This window comes from Drosophila takahashii, chromosome 3R, assembly GCF_030179915.1.
Source record: "Drosophila takahashii strain IR98-3 E-12201 chromosome 3R, DtakHiC1v2, whole genome shotgun sequence".
In the NCBI taxonomy this organism is placed as follows: domain Eukaryota; kingdom Metazoa; phylum Arthropoda; class Insecta; order Diptera; family Drosophilidae; genus Drosophila; species Drosophila takahashii.
Genome location: NC_091681.1, coordinates 24,875,387 through 24,902,124, shown reverse-complemented (window position 1 = coordinate 24,902,124; position 26,738 = coordinate 24,875,387). Strand labels below are relative to the sequence as shown.

At 38.5% G+C, this 26,738-nt stretch overlaps 1 protein-coding gene and 1 non-coding gene across 3 annotated transcripts in view; both read left to right on the top strand.

Moving 5' to 3' along the window:
* Positions 1-3,172: 3,172 nt before the first annotated feature.
* sr (stripe) overlaps positions 3,173-26,738 on the top strand; it is a 38,657-nt gene continuing 15,091 nt past the window's right edge. The window contains exons 1-2 of one of the 2 annotated variants that reach the window (XM_044394322.2): positions 3,173-4,100; positions 4,182-4,316. In XM_044394322.2, coding sequence (XP_044250257.1) covers positions 3,482-4,100; positions 4,182-4,316 — 754 coding nt within the window. In that variant the 5' untranslated portion in view covers positions 3,173-3,481. The remainder of the gene's footprint in view (positions 4,101-4,181; positions 4,317-26,738) is intronic. The other variant, XM_070217235.1, reaches the window with a different exon arrangement.
* On the top strand, positions 16,116-16,187 carry TRNAG-UCC (transfer RNA glycine (anticodon UCC)). Its single transcript has one exon. It is a non-coding gene; the product is annotated as a tRNA-Gly (tRNA).

Sequence of the window (26,738 nt, the reverse complement as noted above, 5' to 3'; positions counted from 1 at the left end):
TTTAAAAAAACACTATACATTTTAAATAACATCAATAATTTGAAATCAAATTCAGATTTTTTTGGCGTAGCAAATTTTATTTTCTAAATTTTCTACCCAAGATATGAAATTTAATACATGCTATCTTCTATGTCTTGTTTTAGTTCAGTATAAAATAAATTTACAAATTGTCGGAATAAAATGTATTATATTTTATATTGAAGCTATTAACCCACTGTTGGCTTCTCCATTTAGCTAGGCTGCTGCCCTCCCACCCCTCAACTTATCCTCGTCTCCTAGTGAATGGAATCTGACAATGTGGGCGTTTAATCGCATCTATTAGCATCCTAGTCGAGCATTTTCTTACACGCCCACGCCAGAAATTATTTCCACTAGAAAATTGAAGTACAAGTGGAGCATATTGGCGAGATAAAGGCAGGCAATCAACAGGTCCGGCTTGGATAACCTTAATGTGCTAAGCCCTCCAGCCGCCGAAAGTGTCCCTCCTGTTTTTCCACCTGCCAGTCGTTGTCCTTTCATTATTATTATTATTGCTCTTTTGTTTCTTCTAGAGTGGTGGAGTGGGAAGTAAGCTCTGTATTTTCGTAGCTGCTCTTTTGATTGATGCTCGCAACCTCTAACCTTTAAATGTCATCGCAGGGACGAAGCTCCCACTGTGCAACTCTAATTGCCATTTTGCGATGCTCTGCCACTGTTGAGTAAACGGGGGCGTTTTAGCATTTTGCATGTTGTCTGTTTTTTTGGCTTTCCGAAGTTTTCGGTGTTTTGGCCCTTCGAGTGTTTGGATTTCATGGAACTCCGCAACTTTTTTGGCCAAATGTCAGTTGATAAGTGATAGGTTGCTAGCGGAGGTTTTCCTCTCGGTAAACAAGTGAACTTCAATAAGTTAAAGCGCCATCTGATAAGTTCACATGCTTCACATTTATTTCCAGGAATGAAAACGATTCGAAGGTGGATTTAAATCAGGCTTTTAAAATTGGATAATGAGTTGTCCATCTATTTTTTTTATTTTTTAATTTCAAAGGTCAATAAAGGCCAGCCTAATTTTCAATTTAATCCAACTATTCTAATTATTTATTATATATGGGCAATTCTCTGCTGTTGCACGCGACGTTCGTACGCTTTGCAGGTGAAAAATACTATCTTCCAGTACTTCTTTTCCTTAGCACTAAAATATGTGCTAGGGGTGACATTGGGACATTTTTCATTTTTAAGATATATAAAAAAAACCAAGACTTTTGCACGCGACACGAATAGAAGTTACTTTTTTGACTTCCTGCCTAACTTTCGATTGTAACGAAACGTGAAGGAATATTTTAATGCAGTTAATTTCATAGTGTTCCTTGGTCTTTCTTCTTTAAAATGTATTTGGTTTGAATTCAAAATATTGAGTGGTTAATTTTTTATTAGTATCGAAGTGACTGTCACACGCTACATGTCGCACGCGACAGTTTTTTCCGTCATTTTCTTAGGTGGTTTTTCTGCAACCTTAACGTCAAAAAAACCGTTTAAGAGCCACTTTAAAAAATACTACAAAATACCGAAAAAAGACTTTTTTGTCCATATAACCGGTATTACCCTGTAAAATTATCCAATTATCCAATTATCATATTACTTAGCTTAGTTGAGGATCCATCTAACTAGAATCAAATATCAGTGCAAAATCATGTAGAAATATGTTTTTTTCAAGTTTTACGCTTTTTGGCTTGGTTGACATCCCCAGAGAATTGCCCATATTAATTCTTTCCATTTTTTAACAATTTTAAAAATGATTTTTGATTTTAAATTATTATTAAGTTTTTATGGATGAACAAGTTTTAAGAACCAAATTTTGAAACTTTATTTTTTAACAAACTTGGATTTATCGCAGTTCGACTTTATTAGAATCTCCATTGAAGCAGCAGATACAACTAGGCGTATGAATAATAATTACCATAAATTACTCATCCGCCCTGTGATGACGCCAGTGGGCATGGAAAGTGAAAGCTGATAATCGAATGGCTTATCATCGCTGATAAGCAAACTACGTTTGCGAAATACACACATGCAATAATGCACAACTATTACGTAGTTTTGGCAAGTTCAGTGGCACATTTTCCGCTCCTCTCCGAGTGCTGGGCATTTTCATTTCGCCCCCATCCCATCTCTCGATTGCTCACTGCTTCTCACACTCGCTCCCGACCACTCGCCACCCACAATTGTTGACATTTGCTCCGCTCGGAATCGGAAATGCTGCTTTTCACTCTCGCATAGCCCACACCCACACACACACGGGCCGGGGAAATTGGGCGAGAAAATGAGAGAGAGAAATGTGTGTGGGCCAGGAGCGAGAGCCGGCAGATGCTTCAGTACAAATAAGAATCAAAGTTACACGCAGACAGAGACACAACAGCGTTCGGGCGGCAAATAGATGATGGCCAAAAGCTAAACACACATTTTCAGGCATTTTCCGATGCTTCCGACGCCGACGCAGCCGATTTGCCGCTGTTTTCATGATTTTTTCACCGATGGCCCGAGTTTCCCATTTTCATTTTCAATTTTACCGCTCGCGCCAGTAGCGTTTCGACGGCTCAACGGCTCGTCTCGCAACTTTTGGCAAAAATAAATCGGGAATAAAAAACACAACACCGAAATAGCTGAACCGCGCGCGTCAGGCCAAAACAAATTAATCAAACTCATTTTCAAAATCAAAAATAATTATTAAAATTAAGCAAAAACCCAAATAACTGCGTGAAAAATGATCGAGAGTTTTTTGGCAAACATTAGATGCCAAAGAAAATAAAAGCAAAGAAAATTAAATAAATAAATTGCCGATGGCAAAGTGAAAATATATTGGGCATCTTTTTGGTCAACATTTTTGAAATCTATTTAAATGTGTATTTTTGAGGGTCAATTTGAATAAAAAGAAATACATATATTTAGAAATTCTTATTCTGAGTGTCTTATTGTGATTATTAAAATCTGAGTGTTTATCTACTGTAGTGTATATTAACTGTAAACATTTTTATGAATGTTTTTTGGTGTCATGTTTACATAAATGTAATTAAATTAAGGTGAAACTAAAATTTACAAAAAAGGGAAAATATATTGAAAGAAAAGGTAAAAAAAAGAAGTTTAATTTTGCTCTACTAACATAAGTTGTTATTTTAAATTTTCCTTCAACTAATAAAAATATTTATTCTTTCATTTTAGCTTTTGCGCAAAACTTCAATCAAATTAATATACAATCAAAGTAAATTGGCAAAGACTGATTTGTTCTTTTTGAGAAATAAATACAGTGAAAATCAATCAAGCAAACCCCAGCAAAAAAACGCGAACAAAGTACAACAAAATGTGTCAATTAAATTTAAATTAACCAAAAAGTGATCAATCACCAAACAAATGGAGTCTCGGTTAATACGTTTGTGTTTCAATTTTTTGTTTTCCAAATATTTTGTTTTATTTTCGAACCGCTCAACGTGCAACGCGCTAAACCACAAAAATGTTGCTGACAATGCGGCGTCAAAATGAACTGATTGTAGGTAGCCAGCAACAGCATTCGTCAACCACTCCACCATCGTCAGCTGCAGTTGTGGCATCCACAAGCCCACCTGGATTACCTGGACAAAATCTCAGTTTGGTGCCACTGGCAACGGCAACATCGTCACAGGACTCGCTAAATACACCCACAACACCGTTGCTGTCTCTCAGTCGGAATCCCCTGCAATTCGCACCACCACCTGCACCACCCATTGCGGTGCCAAGTGCTCCAGCTTCCGGACCCGCTTTCGGCTATTATCAGAGTGCTGCACCGCCAACATCCCTGCATCATCCTCAGTCAACCACTGATGCAACCACAGCTCAGCAGCAGCAACAACAACAACCTTCTGTGGAATTGGATGAATATGTAGACATATTGCAGGTTCAACAATTGCTTTTGGATTCTTCGGCAGCAGCAGCAGCGGCAGCAAATAATCCCTCAGCAGCTGAACAATCCATTCAACAAAATACGGCGGTGCCACCGCAACAGCAGCAGCAGCAGCAACAGCAAATTCTTGCCAAGCCGCGACCGCGAATTAATCTGCAAAAGGCCACCGAATATGCAGCTCAATTAGCTCAGGGTAAGGACCCAGAAAATCCCACCCACCCATATATAACCCTTCAGCCATCATTACTCGAATATAATTTGACCCCTCCCCCAGCCGAGTCCTCATCGCCCGGCTCGCGTCGTGTTCTGCTCGATTACCCGAGTCCCTATTTGTACGGCAATCCCTATCACCACCATACGCCGCCCAGCGAGGACCTAGTTGCCCTCTGGTTCGGCAGCAATGGCACAGGTGAGTCATCACCTCATTTGGTTAGAAAACCGTAGATATCAATGTACCAAATCGATCAGCAATATGGGTATTTATTTAGATAAATTTTAGGTTTACCCTTGATGATATTGTTCTCCAATAATAAAAAATCTTAAATCATCATTCTTAAAATTTAATTAAAACAGATAGTTAAATCTGTATAACCACTCAAATATATTTTTATTTTTTATAGGGTTATAGTTTCTTCTTTCACTTAAATTTTAAAAATTAGCTTTATTTATAATATCTCAGCCTTTCCAATAAAAATAGGAAATTGTGAGAAATTATTTAAAAAACTTTTGAAATAAAATAGAAGTAAATATTTAATGTGAGATCAATTATACATTTTTCATTCGGTATATTAACAACTTAAATTTTGTCCTAAAGTTAAATAAAAGTATTTATGTACTACTTCATCCATAAAAATATTTAGCTATCAAAAAATGCAATTAAATTGTACATTCAATAGAAAAACTTCCCTCCATGTTCGGTGTCAATCAACTACTTAAGCTATTGCATTTAACTGAAATACCTTTAATGGTTAAAAATGTACCAAATACCCCAATACCAATCAATAACTCACGCCGGACGGCTCATTTTCCCAGGGTATCGTGACATTTCTGTTAGTCTGTCGCCAGCATGGGAGTCAAATTGGCGATCGAGAGTCCTACTCCTTCCCCTTGCTCCCCGCTCATTACATAACTCACGGTCTGCGCACTCCATGTTGCAAATATGTCCATGATGCAGTTACTCAAAAACTATCTCGCCGGCTATAAATTGCCAAAATTAATCTGTGAATGAGCTGACAGCGAAACTCCTGCGCCCCTCTCTAATGGCTCAATAAATAAAATGGAAATAAAATGAGATTTTCGCGCACTTTAATGCCGTTCGCTGGCAAATTTTCGCTGGCGCCTTGGCGCCCGCCGTCTACTTGAGTTTGAGTTTCGTCGGCCGACCGACCAGTCGCTCTTTTGAAACACTGCCAAAAGGCTGAAATTGAAATTTCAGCTGCAAATGATGCAGTGCGTCGTCCGGAGACTCGAAGACTTTTCACTCCGGCTGCGCCCTTTCAACAGGTGGTTGAACAGCACATGCACCGCTGTTCTCTGTTTTTGGGCTGCCATCGCACGTCTCATCGATTACTCGCCTCGATTTCGACGTGAGTGCGGTTGGACTTTAGGTTTTTTCTGCTTTTCGCTCGCCGGCTTGCCAAAATTAAGTCAGCGCGCCAAGACCACCCAAAGTGTGTCAATGTTGGCGCTGCAGCGCTGGGAAGCGCGCCACAGTGCGTACAAATTAAATTATATGTCTTGTGGCTGCGATCGAGGCCTAACGGTGCTATTTCCGCTTCGAATTCAATTAAAATTTTGGCTTCGAATCGGTTAAATGTCAACCATGAAGCGGAAGGGATTTATTAAATCAGTTTTTGAGTAAAGAGAATCTTCAGATGAGAATTCATTCCAATATTATTTAATACATTCCCTTTTAGAAAGAAAGAAATGCATTAATTTGTGAAAAAAAGAGGAAATTACCAATAATTTTCATTTTTATCATTATAAAAACAAATTTATAAAATCTGTGGATATTCTGGTTAAAGTAAATCGAAACTATTTTCCTTACGAATTTGTTTTCATTTCAATTAAAATTATTTAACTGTTTTTAATATCCTTTAAAATCCAATGAATTAAATTTATTAAGATGTATTTCTCAAGATTAAAATTAAACAATATCTTTTTCTAAATTAGTTTTAAGCATTCTCAAAATGTTCGACTATAATTCCGACTTAATACTATTTAAATCTTGGCATTTACAACGATTTTCGAAACGTGTTCTGCTTCAGTGATTGCCAACGACCAAAGTTCTTATGCAAAGCTAGATCGCTCGCAATGCCGTTCTCCAGGGATCCAATGCCATTTATGGCAAATTAAAGACAAGCCCAACGCAGTTCTCGTATTTCCCCAGATAAAGACACGCCACACAAATTGTCTTAATTAATTAATATCATAAATATGCGACGGCGCTTAATTGCCGATGGAGAGCAAAAAAAATGAGAGAAACAATAGCAGAAGGCAAAAGAAAAACAAATCTCTCATGGCAACTAATTAGTCAGGAAATGACCCCGGCTGACCGGGGGCATTCGGCATTCAGCATTCAAGCTGGCTGAGTGACCCTAATCGACAGGAAGCTGACTCAATCTGGGAGCGAATTGCAGGCCCATGGCCAAATGCAGCTGCCACTTTTTGCGATCGCGACAGACTTTGGCTGCCGCTGCACTTCACTTGCAATCAATATTCATAAATCTCTTGGCAAGGGTTAACCAATTAATAACGTGACCCGTTTATTTTATTTCACTTCGCTTTTCGCCTCCTTTTGTCAAATCAACCTGGGTGATCGTTCCACGTTTTCCAATGAAAATCGCAGACAGACTCGCACACAAAGCCTTTCAGCATTTGTCAACGAGAGGCGACGTTGACACCGCCGACAACAAACACGAACGAATGAAAGCCAACAGCCAAGAAAACTGCAAGAAAATTAAGGCAACCATCCGGGCTCAATGCGCACATGGCACACTGGTTATATTCTAAGTATTCTGGAATTCTTTAGAAGAAACGTTGAAATAAGAACTCTAAATAGCCAGAAGATAACAAATGGTTTTAGGGGCTTTCATGGCACTTTGATCTAGGATCTATATTGTACCAAAATTTAATCGAAAAATATATAATTCTCAAGTAAAAGAAATTTATTCCTATCTGGATACTATCGAAGTATACTCTTCTGTGATTCATTCTAAGCTGTGACCTTACGCTACCAACTAAACAAAATATTTAAATTTGGTGGCTGATGAGAAAGAGTGGCTCTCTATCAAAACATATCATATTATTTTGTTATATTGCCTTTTGAACACGATTTATAAAATGGAAAATGCCGTTCGAGGATCGATTAATTCTTAACGAGCTTTTCTTACCAATCCTATAACCACTGTGATGCTGCGGCAGCACAACCTTTGTTACCCTGTGCCGAACGGAAATCGTTGACATGGACCACACCACAGCAGTCAGCTCTCAAACCGAACCAAACCGAGCCGAAGCGAGGCAAGAAAACCAAGCCAAGCACAAACACAATCTCCAGAAGCTTGGCACTCAGCGAGGCTTGCCTAATGTTTAATTAAGGTGATTGCTGTGCGGTCACCTGGCGATGTTGCTGCTGCTGCTGCCGCTGCTGCAGCAATTGGTGTTGCTGTTGCGGTTTTGGCGAACGACAACAACACCTCACGATCGCCAAATTGGTTTGTAAGGATAAGCCGTCCAGCCTTTGGGTGAGGGATAGGGAAAAGCAAAAGACCTGTGTCAAATGCCTGGGCCAAAGGACATCTCCAAAGAAACGGGCAGCAGCAGCAACAGCAGCAGAATTTGCAGCCGTGGCCTTAATGAAGATTAATTGCAATCAGCGAGCCACTTGAGACGCGATTAATTGCAGGAACCACTGGACATGGGGAAATGGAACCGAACTTCCTCCTAGACTGGCAGACTTGATGATGATGATGCCTTTTGGAATGGTTCACAAGTTCACGACTGCGACGACGGCAACTTAATTGCCATTTACATGGGAGGCAAGATTGTGATTGCTCCCGGCCAGGCTTTGTTGGTGGCACAATGCAGCTGATGGATTGCATTTGCATTTGCATTTCCCTTAGCATTTGCATAATGGTTTGATGCCTTTGGAGATTCGTCACAGCGACTAGCATAATCGACTTGAACTGGTCCAAATCAAAAAAGTTGCGTTAAGTCTGCCATTAGCATAATGCCAAGTGTGTGGGTCGAAAAAGTGTGCCACAAATGGCTTCGTATAGGTCAACTTGATTATTATTTTTTTATTTTATATTTTTTGCATTGTCACCTGCGGTCTGGAAGTTGGCGCCAAGTCTGCGCCGCTGGCCAAATCAAATCAAATGAAATCGATTTGGAACTCTAAAACGTATATATCGAAAGCCACAGCATGTGGGCTGATTTTTGGTTTTTGTGGTTTGCATTCGAGTTAAGTTATAATTTGTGTAAACTTTTTGACAACTTTCAAGTAGGAATAAATTGCCATCACGGGTCTAAAAATATAAGCTTAACTCAGAAGCTGAAAGGCAAGCGTAGAACGTGGGATTTATTCGATCTTAAATACGGCTTAAATGGCATTAAGGGAATGAGCCAGTTGCGTTGACTGTTGTAACATGTCAATTAGGTAAATTGTAGTTTATGACGTTGGTTTTTATCTAAGAGGGGAATTTAGAATTAATTTTCATATTTAATATTTTAAATTAAATTAAAATTTTCCCTGTAAATGACACATATTTTGTAATTTATTTATTGGTTCTTTTTGCTTTATTATCCCATTTATCTTCTAATGTCATCTTTTGATCTTATGTTTAATAAATGGGAAACTCATTTACGAGATCCTAATCCATCGCTATCGGTTAAGTGGACTTCTTGATCTTTATAGAATTAACGCCCAACCTGTCGACGGCATGTGGAGGAACTCGGTGGCAACCCACGCACTTTAGACTAAAAAAAAACCCTCAACAAACCCAAATCAAAAACCACAATCATTTAAATATAGCGAAATCAAACGAGAAAAAAACTATAAGCAGAGTTCAGTTGAAATTGGTTGGATTTTCGATGAAAAACCGCAAAACGCGTTTTTCATTTGCATAAAAAATTGTTGTCTGTGCCGGGGCAATCGAACATGCGGCAGACAGAAGAGTCGAGAGTCGAGAGCTGGGGACCAAGACCGCGGGACCAAGCCCCAGAGTTGATTTCATTCATGAGGCACAGCTCCATTCATAAGCCGAGCATTTCTAGTTTAAGGTAAGCCACACTGGACACCTACGATCCGATGGAGAGTTGGATACAGCAAACTGCATACGGCGATACGGCAAAAGTGCAACTGCAACTGCACATTATTTATAACATTTTGCCGTTTTGGGGTCACATGTTGGCGTGTGTTGCAAATTAAATTTGCAAATTATAGGCTGTCGCTGGGGGTTTCCGGTTAACGACCAAAGTCGGTCCTTCTCCGGAGCACAGCCACAGTCTCCCGCTCATCTTGAGATGCTTCAAAAGTGTTGCAGCACAAATAAACTTCAGCTGCAGAGTTCCCAAAAAAAAAAAACAAAACCATAGGTATATATAGAGATTTGGCCCAGCTTTTTGGCTCAGCTGCACTTCATCACGCTCATTTTTTTTTCGGCGCGGGGGTCCTCTCATGACAACCTCAATGGGTATTCACACACACAACTGGGCCCAAATATGGCGCATTCGGCACAAAATGGTCTCGCCGTGCTTTTGGCCACATTTGAACTGTCATGCCCGGGCCAGCAGGCTGGATCACTCGGTCTTGGCCGGCACCAGCGAGTTCCAGGCCATCTGACATTTTGAAGCGAAATGTCAGTCACAGCTCAACATCCCGCCATCGTCGGTCCGTCTGTTCTGTCTCTTTTTCAACTCGTTTTTTGTACTTTCTGTCCAGCGGCTTCAGTCTAGAGCGCTTGAGCCACTGATGGTGGTGGTTTACTGGTGTTTCGGTTAGCGGTTAGCGGCCATTACCACCGTGGGTTGCCCAAGATGGCCTAGACAAAATGCTGGAGGAAAGTGTCAGCTGTGCGAGGAGGCGAACTTTAAATGCCCCTGACTCGTAACATAATTTTTAGTCTCTCATTTTCTAATTCTAATTTAATTATAATAATAGATTAGACCCATTATTGTAAATAAATTCGAAAACATATAACTATTAGCTTTAGTATTTTCCGAAAGGATTGCCTAATTCAAATTATTTAAAAAAGTTAGGATTTGTTTGTATTAAATTAATATTGATTATCATCATACCTACATATTTTTTATATAATGAGTTATTTACTATCTCTCTTGTAGATTTTACGTAAATCAATTTAAAACAAAGCTTTCAAAAAATCCCCTCTCTTTCATTGAGATCTCGACAGTCCGTCATACCCTTTTGCCGCATATCAAGGGTACTCCACTCGAAAAACAGGGGCAGCCATCATCGTCATCATCATCGCCAGAGATCACAGATCATACAAGATTTCCAACTAAATATGGTAGCCAAATAATTTACATCAACTCTTGTGCTCTTTATTGTTCTGTTTGCTGTTGTCGCTATATCTTTTATTGTTGTTGTTGCAGTTTTGCGTGATTTGAAGTTTTATGTTATTGCTCTTCTAGTTGTTTCTTGAATTTTTAGTGGGCGTAGCGCGCGCGCCTGACTGCCCACTCTTGTATTGCCTTTTTCAGTGCCGCTTTTTGTTTGGTGATTTTGGTTTTGTTTTTTGTTTTTCTTTTCGACTTCGAGAAATTTGATTGGTGTTGGTCAATGTCTGGTAGCCAAGTTTCAAGTGCGTCCTCCCCGTTTTTCCATTAAAAGAAATCATCAAGGGGTCTTGGGTGCTCACGCCACTTGACACATTTCAATGGAGGGAAGCGGACAAATCAGAAAATAGCTCTTCCCCGGTCCATTTTCAGAGTCCGAAGCTCACAAATTACGCGCATATTTTCTAATGAGCTCAACCATGCCGCAGATCGCCATGGTTCGAAATAATTCGACGACTCGCACGCAAAGTAAAAATTCAGAGAGAAAGAAAAGTCTTTTTCTTTTTTTGTTGGATGGCACCAAGATTTATGCGTCTCCATCCAACAACCCCTTGGCACCTCCTCATCCTTGGCAATTGGTGCCAACTGATGGCTTGGACAGACACATATCGTTAGCACAAAAGCTGAAAAACTGTCCGCTGGCATTTTTTCGGTTCCATGTCAAACGCTGAAAGATGCGACAATTTGTGGCCCATCCCAGAAAGTGGACAGGAGGGCTAATTAGTGGGAGGCTGAGGATGGGGACAACACACAAACATCTCTTAGTCGTTTAGCTGCCAATGGGTTAAATGGCGACTCTAGTTGTGCGGAAAGTTGTTGAAAAACGTTGCTTATTTACCTTTTATTGAACCATCAGCATATTATTAAAGGCCATTAATATTTATTAATATTTTAGATTTTAAGTTCGGGTAATTATTATTTTTTTTATTCATTATTATTTATTTTTTTTACAACAAATTATGTAAACCTTTTAAAACAATTTTTATGTATATTTAATTCTTTTATGAATATTTAAAAATTTAAAGAAAAATTCCTTAACAACAAATGAAAGATGGTAATTCTTCTCTATTTATGAATTATAATGACAACACTTACCACTTAAGTGCTTATAAAAAGGCACAGTTAAGTTAAGATACCCTCCAAAAAAGTGCCAACTTTTCCCATAACATATGCGAATGCAATCGAAGTCTTTACTGCCTATCTGCTTATATCCTCCTTTTCCTGGCCAGACCCAACGAAAATGTAACCAAACTTACTAACTTTGCCAACGGGCCCCCGCAAAAAAGACTAATATAAAAAAATAAATAAAACTAAAAGAAGTCAAGCCCGAAAAAAAGCTACGCCAGCAGCAAGTTTTCCCAAATGCGACACGCGTTGACTTTGGGTTACTGCTGAGACTTGGGATCTTTTTCTTCTTTTTTTCTGTTTTTTTTCGTCAGTCGCTTTGGCCGTCTGTGAGTTTCTGGTGGAAGCTGTTGCCACTTCCTCGAACCTCTCGCTCGCACAAAGGCGACATTGCATTTGAACAGTGGAACAAATTTGCAGCTGATTAATGTAAATCGCCGACGAGTTTTATTTAACTTTTTGTTGGTGGTTCCCAATCAGCGTATTGAATGCTCCCGCTCAGCCGCCCACCACTCCCTAATCCTCTGGTGCACTACTTGCTGGCTTTCTTATAAGAGTTTTTTCCCCACCTCAGTTGATCGTTGCCGTTATTTGGCCCAAGTCTGTTGGTGGCGTGTGTATCTGAAAGATACAAAACTGCAATTCATTCAGCGAAAATTTTCGGTCGTTATGAATGGAGCAACCCACGCGTCAATACTAAAGTGGCTCTTGTTGGAGCCGTTGTTCTTGCTGCTGCTGCTGTTGCAGTTACTGTTGCAGTTGTCAACTGCAGTTGGCCATGATGCGACTTTATGTATGAACTATGAAATTATTTAAAATATTAACTATTTTATATTTACTATAAAATGTTATAGTTTAGCGATAGAAAAATGTTTAAATATAAAAAGTATTAAATAACAAAAATTATAATTAAAAAAGAATAAGGGAACATTTTAGTCTTAATTTTTTGTCTTCATATTTTGTTTAATTATTTTTTTAAAAAAAGAAAAAAATTTATTTTTTAACCCCAAAAATCAAAATAATTTTCATTTTCTTAAAAAAACACAACAGTATTTTTTGTTGACTCCTTTCAGTCGTACAGACAATCTTAAATATTAAATAATTTACCAAGTGGCAGGCCATAAAATCAAGCGACAGGAGAAGAAAAAAATCGATCAATGCCCCAGAGCTGTCAGACATCGTGACAAGCGGCAAAACCAAAGCTCAACCTAAACTCTGGGGTTATACTTGGCTTGGTTGTTTTTCCTTTTTTCTCGCTCTCGCTGTTGGCCAATATTCAAATGCAATTTATGTCATCGCCGCTTGCATTTATGCATTTATGACGTCAGCCTGGCCATGGGAAGTGGTTAGCAGTGCCTGTTGTTGTTACTGTTATTGCAGCTGTAGCAAGTCGTAAAAATGTAATGGCCTCAAAAAAAAAAAAAAAATTCTACCTGGCGGAGGAGTGGAAAATAAGCCATTCACGGATAAGATTTTGCGATCCATAATGAATAGCGCCAAAGTGCAAATTAATTACGAAAAACCTTTAAACAAGATTTTTACTAGTTGCAGATACTTTTTATGGCCAAAGATACGTTAAGATAATCCCCGCATTTAATGGGAATTTTCTCACATATTTAACAACTTACTCTCCCGCTTTCTTGTGAAATCCAAGCGACTAAAAGAAGTGATTCTAGGTCGAATAGAAATAGTAATACAGACAATGGTAGCCGTTGACAAACGGCTGAAATATGATAGTTCCGATCGAAACGGTTCTCCAGGCGATTAGTCCGTTTCCTACCCACTGAGCTTTTGAACAAACATTTCATTGATGGGCCAGAGATTTCTTTCGAAATGTTTTTATTGAATGCATCTCGAATGGCTGTTGAAGCATTTGACAGTTAATTTGTTTGCATTGACAAAGCGACGACGGTGGGGAAATGCAGTAAAACTTCGGCATTTTCCGGTCCCCCGATTTTTGAAATTTCGGATCTCGGATCTCGGACATGCTAATGCGGTTCCGGTGTGCCTGGCTAATGACCAAGAGGCAGCAGCATCTTAGCCAGGGCCATCAATTTGCATTTGCTGCCCACATTTACGACTCGCGTGCCCTTTTGGCACCTGGGGTTTCCACTCTTTTGGTCCAAAGTTTTGTCTTGAACCTCGTTTCATTCATGATTTCATCATCGAGCTGCGATGTGGGCGCAGTTTACTACGATGCGTTTGTTCATTCATAAAAAAAAAGAAACTGAAAAAAAACTTTTCATTAGGAAACGCGTGCCCAGCCCTGTATCTATATTCTCCATATCTCTTTCACTTCTTGCCCAGTTAGTAACCCAATACTTGCTTTTATTTGGTTAGGCTTAAGATCTTGGGGAATGGAGTGAATTTTCCATATCTTGATTTGCCTCTGGTTGCATCTTCTATCGCTCCTCCGATGCGACTGCTTGCCTCGCTTAATTTTAGCAACATTTAACCCAGTTTTTTTGGTCACTTCGCTGCTTTTGCTGCTTCTTCGTTCGCTTAATTTTTTGTTTGCTAATGAAGTGTCAACAACAAATTGAATGTCTAACATTTGTTGCATGTCGCCAGTGGAACACAAACAACAGCGGTCACAACCATCGTTGAACACATGTCTGTGTCTTTGTTTAATGCTTTAAATAAATAAAATGTGCATGCAAGTGCAAAAAAACGAAAGGAGATTTAAATTAAAATTGCAAGTGATTTGTGAATACCCTTTTAAAAAAAATAATATTACAATTTTAATTGTAGTTTCGGGCACTTAGGAAAAACTTATACGTATTAAAAAGAATTTATTTTGGTTGCATTCCCCATTATAATAAGGATTATTTACAATATAAATTGTAAATATTCAATTCATATTTTTTTATTTTAAAAATAAATTTAATTATAATTATCTGATTAAAAGTCATTGGTATTTAGTTTTTGGAAAATGTCCCAAAATTCTAAACGATTTAAATAATTTATCAAAACAAGATCGGTACTAGAAAAATATATTTTCAAATCATGTTGATGGCAATTTTAAACAAATCTTATCTAACTGCATCTTCATTTGAGGCAATTTATATATTATCAAAACGACAGGAGTTCCCATCTTCCCTAAGCTACCTCGAATTCAGCGAGTAGCCATTCAAATCCACCATTTGAAGAGCATTAATATATAATTTATGCCAACACGTAGCCGCCACGTAGGCAGAGGCGAAACCGAAACGACAACGTGAACGGCAAACATGCCCTGGCCCAAGGCACAAACCCAATTCATTCATTTGGTTGTTGTTTCTGTTTCTGTTACTGTGTTGCTTTTGCTGTTGCAATCATCGAACATCGCTTGCCAAGTGTGTCGACTGCGCAGCTACTGCAAAAAGCCAAACTAAAGTTAACAACCAAAACAACAACAACAACGAGATCGGCGAGGTACGATCAATTTGCATACAACGGCGGCCGTTTTGTGAATGAAAATATTTTTTCTTATTTTCTGGTTTTGTTTTTGGCCAAGTAACAACAACAAATTAAAGCAACAAATGCAATAAATTGTTAAATTTTATTATTCTGCGCCGTGGATACAGGGTGCTGCCTGCCGACTTGTACGACCTACGCATAGTGGACACCACCAGTGGCAACCCACACAACAAACAAACGCGACAAGTATCTGTATATCTGTAAGATACGCAAGACAAACTACGGACTGCTGACTGCGAACTGCGACTGTGTTGCGGCTAATTTGATTTCTGCATTGGCAAACGCTTTGCCAACTAAGTCAAAAGCTGCCGATTGTTGTTTCTGCGGTTTTGGACGCCAACACAAAAGATATGGCCTCAGATACAGATAGATATTGCTTTGGATCATTGGATATGGATGGGGCTACAACTTGGTTTTGTTCATTGATCACTTTAGTTGTTTTTTTTTTCGTTCGTTCGTTCATCGCTGTTCGCCGCCGTTGATTCATTCATTTAATTTTCTATTTTCTGTTTCTGTTTCCACCACTTACTTTTCATATTAATTGCTGGCGATGCCAAGACGTAAATGTGATAATAAATTATTACAGCAAAAGACATTTACTGGGTGGGCGTCCATTACAACAACCATAACAACCAGCGACAGACACTCAAGTCAAGTTGAAGCCGATGTTGTTCGGATCGGCTTGTTTTGTTGCCTTTGTAAGCCGCTCAGCCCGACTGTTTGCTTTATTCGTTTTCAATGCGTTTTAATTATATTCATAAGAAATATAGTTACACAAACTGTTTCCTGTCGCCGTCAAGTGAAAGAGCCCACTGAACAGAACCAATTAAAAAGGCTGAAAAAGAAATTAATCAACATATTGGCAAGGTTAGCCACCCCACCTTAGCAACCCATAAAGTAGTTTTATTTATAGAGAAATGTTAATTTGATAAAGCAAACTCTAGTTGTCAACATAGGTTTTCTGCTTCGTAATCAGTTCTTAAATTTTTGTCTAGTGATTATGATCGCATGAATATATAATTTGTGAAAAATGGCACCCGGCAAGTCTGCGTCGGTGGTGTAATGGTTAGCATAGTTGCCTTCCAAGCAGTTGACCCGGGTTCGATTCCCGGCCGACGCACATACAATTTTTTTAAAAGTTTTTTTTTTATTTTAATTAAAACATAATTTTAATATGTAAATTAATTACACCACTGACGCAGACATAACGGCTACGTGTTTTGGCATACATTTTATATTTCACATATGAAATGTTTTTTTACACATGCAAAATTTGTTCTGATATTTTAGATCTTAGAGTTACTTTTTCAATAATAAAATTAGTTATGATAATTAAAACTAAAATTTTTAGGTCAATGAAATAAAACATTTCAGTGAAGAAGTCTAAAAGACAGTATTCAATAGGAAAATCGGTGGATAGTATATGAAGAAAATAAACTATATTTAAAAAGACCAATAAATGGCTCAATTTTAGTGTCATGTTCAATTGCTCGAACTGACCACTAGCAACCCCAAACGGATCGCCCAAAATGCACATAATGTGCTCAAGCGCTCATCAACTCGGAACCAAATCCCATGCACTTAACGCATCAGTGGCCCTCGACCAGAAGGCGAGAACCAACCGGGAGGAAAAAAAATGATGACAAGCGAAATGAGAATTTATATGGGAAGCCATAAAGAAGGCGACGCATAAATAACAAGGCGTTCCAACTGAAGCATGGAACCTGGCAATGGCAACCGAGAACCGCCAACCGGCAGCTCGAAGATCCCACAAAATCGGGAGAGAAGCTGTCGCACGCGCAACTAATTAAATTAAAGGCGATCTCGCCCAGGTCTCTGGGGTTCCGGATCGGATCGGTTTGGTTTTCGGTTTTTGGGCCCGTTATGTTGGGTGGGCGGTTGCAGTTTAGTCGTCGGGCCAAACTACTTTGTGTGTGAAATTTATGTGCAATAATTTATAATACAAAAAAAAAAAAACGGAAAAAAACATAAGCAGGCGGCGGTGCGCCAAAAAGTTCCCACACCCCCACTAGACGAAAATTGATCGCGCCTAAGCGAAGTGTGCATATTAAGTGCACCCACTTTCCAAGCCAAATTGGCAAACGCCTCCGTTCTCTGGGAGATCGTTTACGTTGCTGCCTTCTTTTTATGGAGCAAGTTCAGCTCGAGTGACTGACCCATGTGCGCCGGGCTTTTTTGTGTAGGACAATGTGGCACGCGACTCGGCCACAGATCGCGGATCGCAGATCACGTGGGGCCATATGCTCCTCCTCCACCTCCACACAAAAGCGAAAATTCTGCGTGCGAACTTGGCATCGACAAGTGTAGGAAATGACGTCGCAATGTCTGGTCGCAAAAATGTTTGTGGCCGGTTTTTGCGGCATTTTTTTTTTTTTTGTGTTTTGCGGGGGTTGCTTTGTGTGTATTCCACCCACCTGAGGCGCTGATCTGCCAAATGTCGGTCAGTCATGTGAAAAATTCACACATAAAGCGATGAGTTCAAGGGCGAGACGAACCTTTTTGGCGCACGCCACAGGCTCTCTATATGAAAGAAAATCTGAAAAACGGAGGCGTTTTTGGCACGCTTCGATCTGGAACGCCTCTTCTCCATTTTGGCCCACACGTCTTAAAGCTTGCAACTTGCAACTTGCACTTTTTTCCACTCTAGAGTCTAGATGCGTATGTCATTGTCGTCTGGTCGTGTGCCGACTCAAATAAATCAACATGTTGCTGCAGCGCCTATCTTAGGCATCCGGTTCGCCCAGGCTCAATGCATATTTCTACACAATATTTCTTATTATTTCTATTTTTCGCTTTTTGTTTTTAGCGCATTATGCAAAAGGCGACTCAATCAAGACATTTTATTAAGCACTTTCAGGGGTTTTAATTTGCACTGGTTGAGTCGCAGTGCCGGCTCGCATTGTTGCTGGCTGTTTTGGCCTTTTATTTTTGACTTATTTTCCTCTTTCGGCCATGTCAGTGTGAGGCTGCAGCCACAAACATGGCAGTCAACAAATTTACGACATAATAATTTACATTTATCTGCTGCAACGAGGCAGTCACAGTGCCACAGCAACAAAAACAACTGGATCGCGGCATAAGTGCGTGTGTGTATTAATAACAAGGAAGGAAAAGTCCATAGGTCCATGAAGTCGAAGTGAAAATGTCCTTGCAAGGGCAGCAAACTAAAATCGATAAATTAATACATAATTATTAAATGATAAAAACTTTCCAGAACTGCTAAAAAATATATATTCAGATATGCAGAAATAAAATTTTTTGTAAATATTTATTTTGATATAATACTACTTTTAGGTTTAAAGCTAAATGAAATAAATTTCACAAAATGAGAATTTCTTTTTTATTTCTAAATAATTTAATATTATTATTACAACTTTAGAGCGACTTTAGCAAACCGTCTTTAAGATAGAACTTCACCCGTTTTTAGGTATCTTCAGGTGAGGGTATCAAAAGCCAACGCCATGTTGTTTAATAAGTTACCTTCTTGCGATATGTCGACGTCAGACGCAGACGTCGCCTCTTTATCAGTTTATTACTTGGCAAACTTTTCATTTTAATATCATTCGCATTTGCGCAATGCATTTTTGTTGTTGGTTTCTTATATCTTTTTTTTATGCCGCAGTTGAGCGACTTTTAATTTTGAACGCCTTCTTGGCAAGGCCTCTGCAAAGGAATCGGGTTGGTTGAGCGACGACGGCAAAAGATGATAAATGCTTACCGGTTTTGCCTGTCAACCGGTAAGCTAAAATATAATAAAGAAAAAAATAAAATAAAATGAAATGAAATAATGTAAAAACAGTCCCTGGGATAACGTCTGGTGCACTTTGAACCAAGCGCCACGTGTGTGCGAAACTTTTCTCAGTTCAAAGTCAAGGAGCCATTCCCCATTTCGCCCTTTTCGCTGAGGGAACTTCGAAAATCGATAGAGCTAAAAATTGCCGGCATTGTTCTCCTCCGAAATTCCCCAACTCTCTTGACTTTTCTCGGCTTGCGTAAACTTTTTTGTGGGCCCGGTGGAATTTTCATGAATGAATGCGGCAATTTATAGCATACTTAACAGGGCGCCTGCGTTGCCATTTTATGGGTGTGCGTGCATGTCGGTGTGTTTGCGGAAGTTTGCTATGACGAAAGCAAGGCCCCACAATGTCCTTGACTGCGGAAAGTTTCACACACAACAGGTGGAATTTTAAAGATGTCTGTGTCTGCGCCGGTTTTTTCCCTCATTTTCACTTTCACGCCATTCCGTTTGACGTAGTTGGGCAGCAAACAAAGTTGCGCGACTCGTAAATTTTCATTAGACGGTTGTACAGTTGACACGGCAAGCGATAAAAATAGTTCCAGCAATTGAGGACCAACAAGCGTCAAGAGCTTTTTATTTGACAATTCAATTCCATTAAGGGTTTTTACAAAAGCAACACGAATATGAATAAATAAATATTTTTTTATAATACAGAAATTTCTTAGTAAGTGGCAAAATAAATGTTTCTAAAAATTTTTTAATAAAACTTTTGATAAATTCATTATGAAACTGTCTTCTAAAAATGTCTAAACTAATTTATTACAATTTTAATTTTTTATAAAAAATAAAATAAATAATACAATTACTTATTTTTCAATTGCTATTTCTTTAAAATATTATTTTCAGTATATTTACTATAGTAAGTTGATCTAGATCTAAAGAATAAATTAATAATGCTAAATTGTAGTTTAAAAATCTTAAGAATTTTGTATTGAAATACTTTAAATCTTCACCAGCTTTATTCACATCCGAACAAATACCAAATCCAAGAGCAAACTCAATAAAAGAAGCTCCCCATTCAGAGTCGCAACACGTTTCCATGGTGAAGTGTTTTGTTAAAAATAGTCGGCTCAGAAGCCTGACGTGGCTAACGATGATTAAGCCAGCCATGGAATTATTAACTTGTTTTCGCGACTCTCGACACAAATGTTACCATAAATGGTGCGCTGAGAGGGAGAGAAGCGAAAACCGCAATTAAGCACAAATCACAAAGTTTGCCCAAAATTGGTTAAGACCAGTCAAAGGGAGCCAAAGAAAACAACCGAACGATGAGATGATGGTTGAAAAAAAACAGCAGACACTAAATTTGTGGTGCCTACTTTTGACCAAATTTGGCTGAGTCTTTTTTATGAATTGTATAATATGCTCATACATTGTCTGAGCATTAAAATCACTTTGTTACTTGACCTGTTTTTCGACTTCGGCTTAAAGAGTGCCAAAATAAAATTTAATTTTAAGTGTCTGACATTTCATTAAAGACCTTTTGGGTTTTTTTTCTTTTCGACTTGCGCTGGAAACTCTTGAATGGAACGGCCTAAAGTGAGATCTTGAGACACATTTATATGGCCTGTCCTCGCCGCTAGGTGCAACCAACAATTCGCTGTTAATTAAGAACAGCATTTGCAATGATTCATACTGATGCATGTTAAGACTTTTCCACTTCGTGTTCAGCATTAATTTGCCGTGAGATTATCAACATTAGACGAGGAGCAAACAGATTAGTGTCCAAAATCAAATTTAAATCAGCAAGGAAATAAAATTAGATCGAAAGTTGTATGCCCTCAAAAAGGGGAAAATCATTTTATCTAGACTGTTTTTAAAAATCTCCTTTTTCGTAACAAATTATAAAATATTTAAAACACTAACTTTGATTTTTTATAAATTAATAATGGTTTAATCCATTAAAAATTATACTTATACATTTAAAATAGGAAATATTTTTAAAGTAAAATAAGTGTGAAAAATATTTAAAAACCGCAAGATATTTTACCCTTTTGCAGAGTGTTATAAAATCCATTTTTGAAATGCAAGTTGTCAGACAGCAAAAAGAAATTTCATGTACCGCAAGGAGGAAGGGGAAAATACTGCAGGGGCGAGAAGAAGAAAAGTGCAGAGCACTGAGATCCGAAAAACTTTTTGAAGTTATTTTCGCACAACTTGGCCTGACACTCGTCTGTGTCATTGTTGTGTTGGTGTTTCATGTGGTGTTGCTTTTGTTGTTGTTGCTAAAGCGTGCCTGTAAAGTGTTTGCATGCCAGAGCGAAGAAAACAACAGCAACAACGAGGAAAAAAAGAGAGGAATACAACTACAAAAAATAAGGCGAACAATGTAGGCGTATTTTGATTATGATAAACTGGCGAATTATGTTGTCACTTTGCATTTTTCTTATAGAATGAAATTATATTTTATAAGCGCGCTGTGCAAGTCAAGAGAGTTGTAGTTTGTTCGGCTTGCTGCTGTTGCTGTTGCTTTTGGCTGCCATAAGACTCGGAAAATATTTACATGTCATGGCATTTGAAGGGATTTATGTGGCCCCAGTGAGACCTGCCTGACTTGTAGACGACGACACATCCACCCCGACACTTTCCGCCATGAAAAATGACGAAAACGAAAACGAACCGAGGAAACCAAAACAGAAAATACTTAAGAATTGTATTAGCCATCTGACGAGGAGGTGGAGGCGAATCACCTATCCAAAAAATAGATATATCTTTGCACATATCTCTTGGCTTTCCATTTTCCATTTCTCCTCTTTTCCGCCCAATTTGTTTGGCTTAGCGAAGAGATCAAAACTATATAGACAAACGTTTTATAGTTCCAATTCCCTGTGTATCCGTATCCGTGGCTAAATATAAACCCACGCGAACTATTTATATCGCTCCACGTAACGAGTATTAGCTGCTGATTATTATTGAACAACAAGCGAAAATGCTTTCAGCTAATTATTTGCCGACGTCAAGTTCATGAGAATTTGAAAGTCTCGAGGAAAATACAACTATGACGTCGCTTTCATCTAAACAAATCCAAACACACACCGAAAAATGTGGGGGAACAGTAAAGTAAACAAGGGCTATCTATATGTCGGTGTGCTCTATAGATTTTTGGGCTAAATATAGGCTTGCAATTTCTGGTTCGTCATGGAGGAAAGGGGCTCTAAAAATACTCCGAAAAGAGGAAACACGGAAATGGGCCACTAAATCAATAAAAACCCCAGCACCAACGACGTGACACACTTCAGTTCGAATCAAAAATTCCACTCGACAACACTGCGAACATTAAAAATTACAAGATATATCAGGAATGTCTCTCGACCAAACCCCCTCTCTCTATGGGGATATATCTATATAAATATAAAATTAATGGCAATCTGGCAGCGTAAACACGACAAAATTTGTTCTTGCCTCTACACTCATAGAAATTTTTACCCTAAATCGCCCTAAAAAACTGACTTTTCGCCCGTGGATTTAGAAAATCGCCCATAAATCGTATCCGCTGGCGATTCGCCCGTGTATTTAGAAAAATTTTCTAAAAAATCCCGATGGAAATTTGGTTTAATTTAGGGTGATTTTTCTTGAAATAAGAAATATTTTCCTTTTTTTAGGGTGATTTGCCCTAATTTTAAGGTGTATTTTTCTAAAATTAAGGGCGAATTTTCTGTTTTTAAAGGCAAATGCCCTAAAAAATTAGACAAATTAAAAAAATTCGAACCCACGACCTCTCGGTTTAGAGTCTAACGTCCTAACGCTGCACCACAGACCCATCGCGCAAGACGACGAACAAACTCTGCACATATCTTATTTTCTTGAGGTCTACGTTATAATATGACTAAAGGCAACTAAACCGTATAAAGTATGCTTTTAACTCAGAACTCCCATACGTTTTTAAGGTTTAAAGACTACTTTAATTTAAAATTCGGACGAAAAAATGTCCTCAGTATTATAATGTTTACAAAAAAAAAAGACATAAAAATCAAGTTGAATCACACAGGGTTCGAACCCACAACCTTAGTCCTCATATAGCAAAGTTGAAAGCGCAAGTGATTAGACCGCTGGGCTACCGAATTTCACACTTTTGGAGTGATTTTTAAGGCAAATCGCCCTTGTATTTAGAAAAATTTTAGAAAAAAAATTAGGGCAATTCGCCGTTGGATTTAGAAAAGGTCAAAACGAAGCAAATCGAAAAAAACCGCCCTAAATATTAGAAAAATAGAAAAATTAACCCTAAAAATATTTTTTTATGGTCACCTGCCTTAAATTTATGGCAAATTTGTCGTGAAAATAGAAAATTTTTCTCAGTTCAAAGGCGAAAAATTTTTTAGGGCGATTTTCTAAAATGTAGAAAAATATTTTTATGAGTGTAGCCGTGTGCCTTGGCCCATTGTCCCACAAGCAGAAAGCAGATAGTTTTGTGTCATTAGCCCAAGATGCGGAGGGACTGCCATTCCATCCATATGGCCGAGATGGAAGAGCCGAAACGAAAACTGAAAATTAATGATGCAACTGCGAAGTGTGTCATGGATGCCCCGGCCAGAAATCGGAAAGCCAAAAACCAAGAACCCAAAAGATATTTCCTCACAGATATTTTCCTAGCACTCACAAGGCAAAGAATCTGCTCATTAGCAGCTGACAATATTGGAAATTGGTTCAGTTTGCCCGGTTGCCAGGCCCCCTTTGTGCTTTTAATCAAACGGATCTATATATCCCCCGATATCGCCAGCTATAAGGTATACTACACACTTTCAGTCAAGGGACTATATTTAGCCGTGTGACATCTATATATCCGTGTATATTATGCTGATTGACGCACAATGCTTTTGAGAGCGGGTTCTGTGACGCTGCCCGACTTATCTCTACATAGTTACACGTACGCAATTTTATCTCCTCTCTGTTATCCATAACCTGTGACGTTCATGTCCACTGATAAGGCAACCGAATATTCGCAAATTAATAGGGGAAAATTTGGGTCAAAAAAGTCAGAGGAGAAACTTTGGAGTTATATCCCAAAAAAATAGATTCTTAATTAACTTAATATAACTTAATATATTCGCAAATTAATAGGGGAAAATTTGGGTCAAAAAAGTCAGAGGAGAAACTTTGGAGTTATATCCCAAAAAAATAGATTCTTAATTAACTTAAGTTTTTAGACTTCGCAACCCCCACAAAAACTATTTTCCTTAAGAAATTCCTAATGCCCAATGTAAGCACGAAAAACCCACGATAGACTTCGGAAGAAAAATATCTCGCTAAGCTAAATGAAAAACAATGAAAATCAATCATAAAACTGGGATCACTCGGCGAATGCAGCCGTAAAAAGTTGCGCATTTGTCACAATTCTAAAATTAAAATGCCCCAATATCTTTCATTTTACCCAGCACAACAAATCGTAATATAAACTATCAACGGCATTTAGTGGGATTAACTTTTTGTGGCCGAGACGGCAGTGTCATAAATATCCAAAAGCGAAAAATAAATGTAGAAAAAACGCTGCCCATGCACGCCTCATAAATAAAGCCATTAAAATGGAATTCAACGAATTTTCAGCGAGCGGCAAAATGCATACGTCCAATCCATCAAAACTAGAGAGAGATAGTAAAAACAAAAACGAAAACCCGAAAAATGCAGCGGAATCTATTTTCTCATCACCCATGTGATTTGCCAATCATTGTCGGGCTATTTTTAAATTTCGCCCAACGCCAAGGAATTGAACGTCATTAGAAAAGTACGAGTAGTGTGTGTTCCTAAAATTACCTTGACCGAGCGCGAAGAAGAGAATAACAAAGGCCTATAAATAGATGGAAAATCTACGTGAGCATCTAAAGCGAGCGAAGCTGATTAAGCGCCACAGAATTTATGAACTTGACGTGGAAAATTTATATTGTAATTATTTTGCTATTTGCACGCGGCGCTTTTCACGTCATCTCTGCGAGATCGATGGGGATTTGCCGTTTGGGATCTCTAAAAATCTCTCTGCAGTTAATTGTTTACTGACGTATCCAGCGGATCGAGAGATCGCCGCCAGACCGCCTGCTGACTTTGGCCAATTTAGGTCTTGTTTCCCTGGCCGGCACACGTATTTTCTCTGCTTCTCTCCTATTTTCAGCCAGCTGATTGGGCATTTCAGCCAATTCTTCCCATTTCGCCTCCCCACCAGCTGCTGTCAATCTTTTTTGCGTCTTTTGCTCCTGGCCCCCCATAATAATAATAAAATAAAGATGAACGAACGGATTTTTTGATTTGTTTGGGTTTTCGATTTTTTGTGTTTTGTGTTTTGGCTAAATATGTTCATCGACGAGCGCTATTTTAAATTAGTTCGAGTGAGCCACGCGTTTTATATTTAGATGATTGCCATGTTTTTGTGAGTGCGCCAAAAACAAAAAACAGGAGATCAACATAAATAGAGCATGAGTACTTATCAAACACATTCGTGCAATCTATATTTGTGATGCCATTTTAATTTGACCCACTTTCACCAGGCGAAACAGGCTGAATCGAGCGGCTTATTCCTAATTGGGACTGCTCCGAGTTATTATTTATGAATATTCATGTTTGTGCCAAAACTCATGGAGTTTGCAATTAGACAAAAGCGATGGGGCAGTGGGCAGCTGCTAAACAATTGTCAGACAGTTGGATTTTCGCTTTCCAAAATTGAGGCTGACAAAGAGACACCACAGAGAAAGTGTTAGCTCTAAAAATATAAAAAAATCCTGAATAATATTTCATGATATAAGAAAAATGTCTTAAATTTATCAAAAATATTCAATAAGAGCTATAAAATAAATTATAATAAATATCTTTGATTTTAACAATTCCATGTATTCCACACTTGAAAGCATACGAAGCTGTCTTATAAATAAGATCTTAATTTGCCAAATTTATCGGCCATAAATTGTCACCCTCTAATCAAGTTGAGACTTTTCCAACGAACACTCTGCAATATATTTTAATACCACTAATTATCTTACTAATTTTCTAAATTTTATGCACTTGTTTTGGGATACTGACAACTAATAAAAAACCGAAAATCAAATTTAATTCTCACCTCATTTTTCGCCGGAGACCTCTCAAACACACACCGAGTGAAAATGGCGCTGGAAATGTTTCTCTGATTCTCCGAATCTCCGTGTCCCCCTGGTTCTCCGCCCACTCCGAGTCTCTTGCTCTATTTCAGCCAATGGAATATTTTTCGGGGACTCCAAATGTTTAAATTTCTAATTTGTGTCTCTGAACAACAATATTTCCCCCCTTTTGCCTGTTGACTGCAGCAATTTACGGCAACATGCCAAGATCATAAAGCATATTATGATGCTCATAAATTAAATGAAATAAAATATAAAACAAAAAATCAGAATTTTATTTATGAATTTTACAAAAAGAAAATATATAACACACACAAATGGCAAATAAAATTTGACTTTTTCTATGCCCCTATTTATATTTTATATCCTGACAATTTACAAGAAGTGAAACTTAAGCACTATCAAAGCGTTCGCCTAATATATATTATGCCTGACAAAAGTTGTATATAAATTTATTCACACCTCAACTCTAAAGCTGATGACGACGCCCACTTGTCGATTGGTTTATGGCTCTCACCTATATGGCCGAAACCAAAATGAAGTTGGCTTGCGTAATGCGCAGCAATCAAGTGCGTTTCAAACGGAATGAAAACTCTACAAAGCCCCCCTATTGGCAGCTGGTAGGGCGAAAAAAACAAAGCAATTTCAGTACCGAGGGCAATCGAAAGACTTGCCAACCAATAACAAGTGAATAGAAAGAGCACCAGCTCAAGTGTATCCCATAGATATATCCGATAGATTCGAGTGGAAGCGGGATGGCAGCAAACGAGTTGCA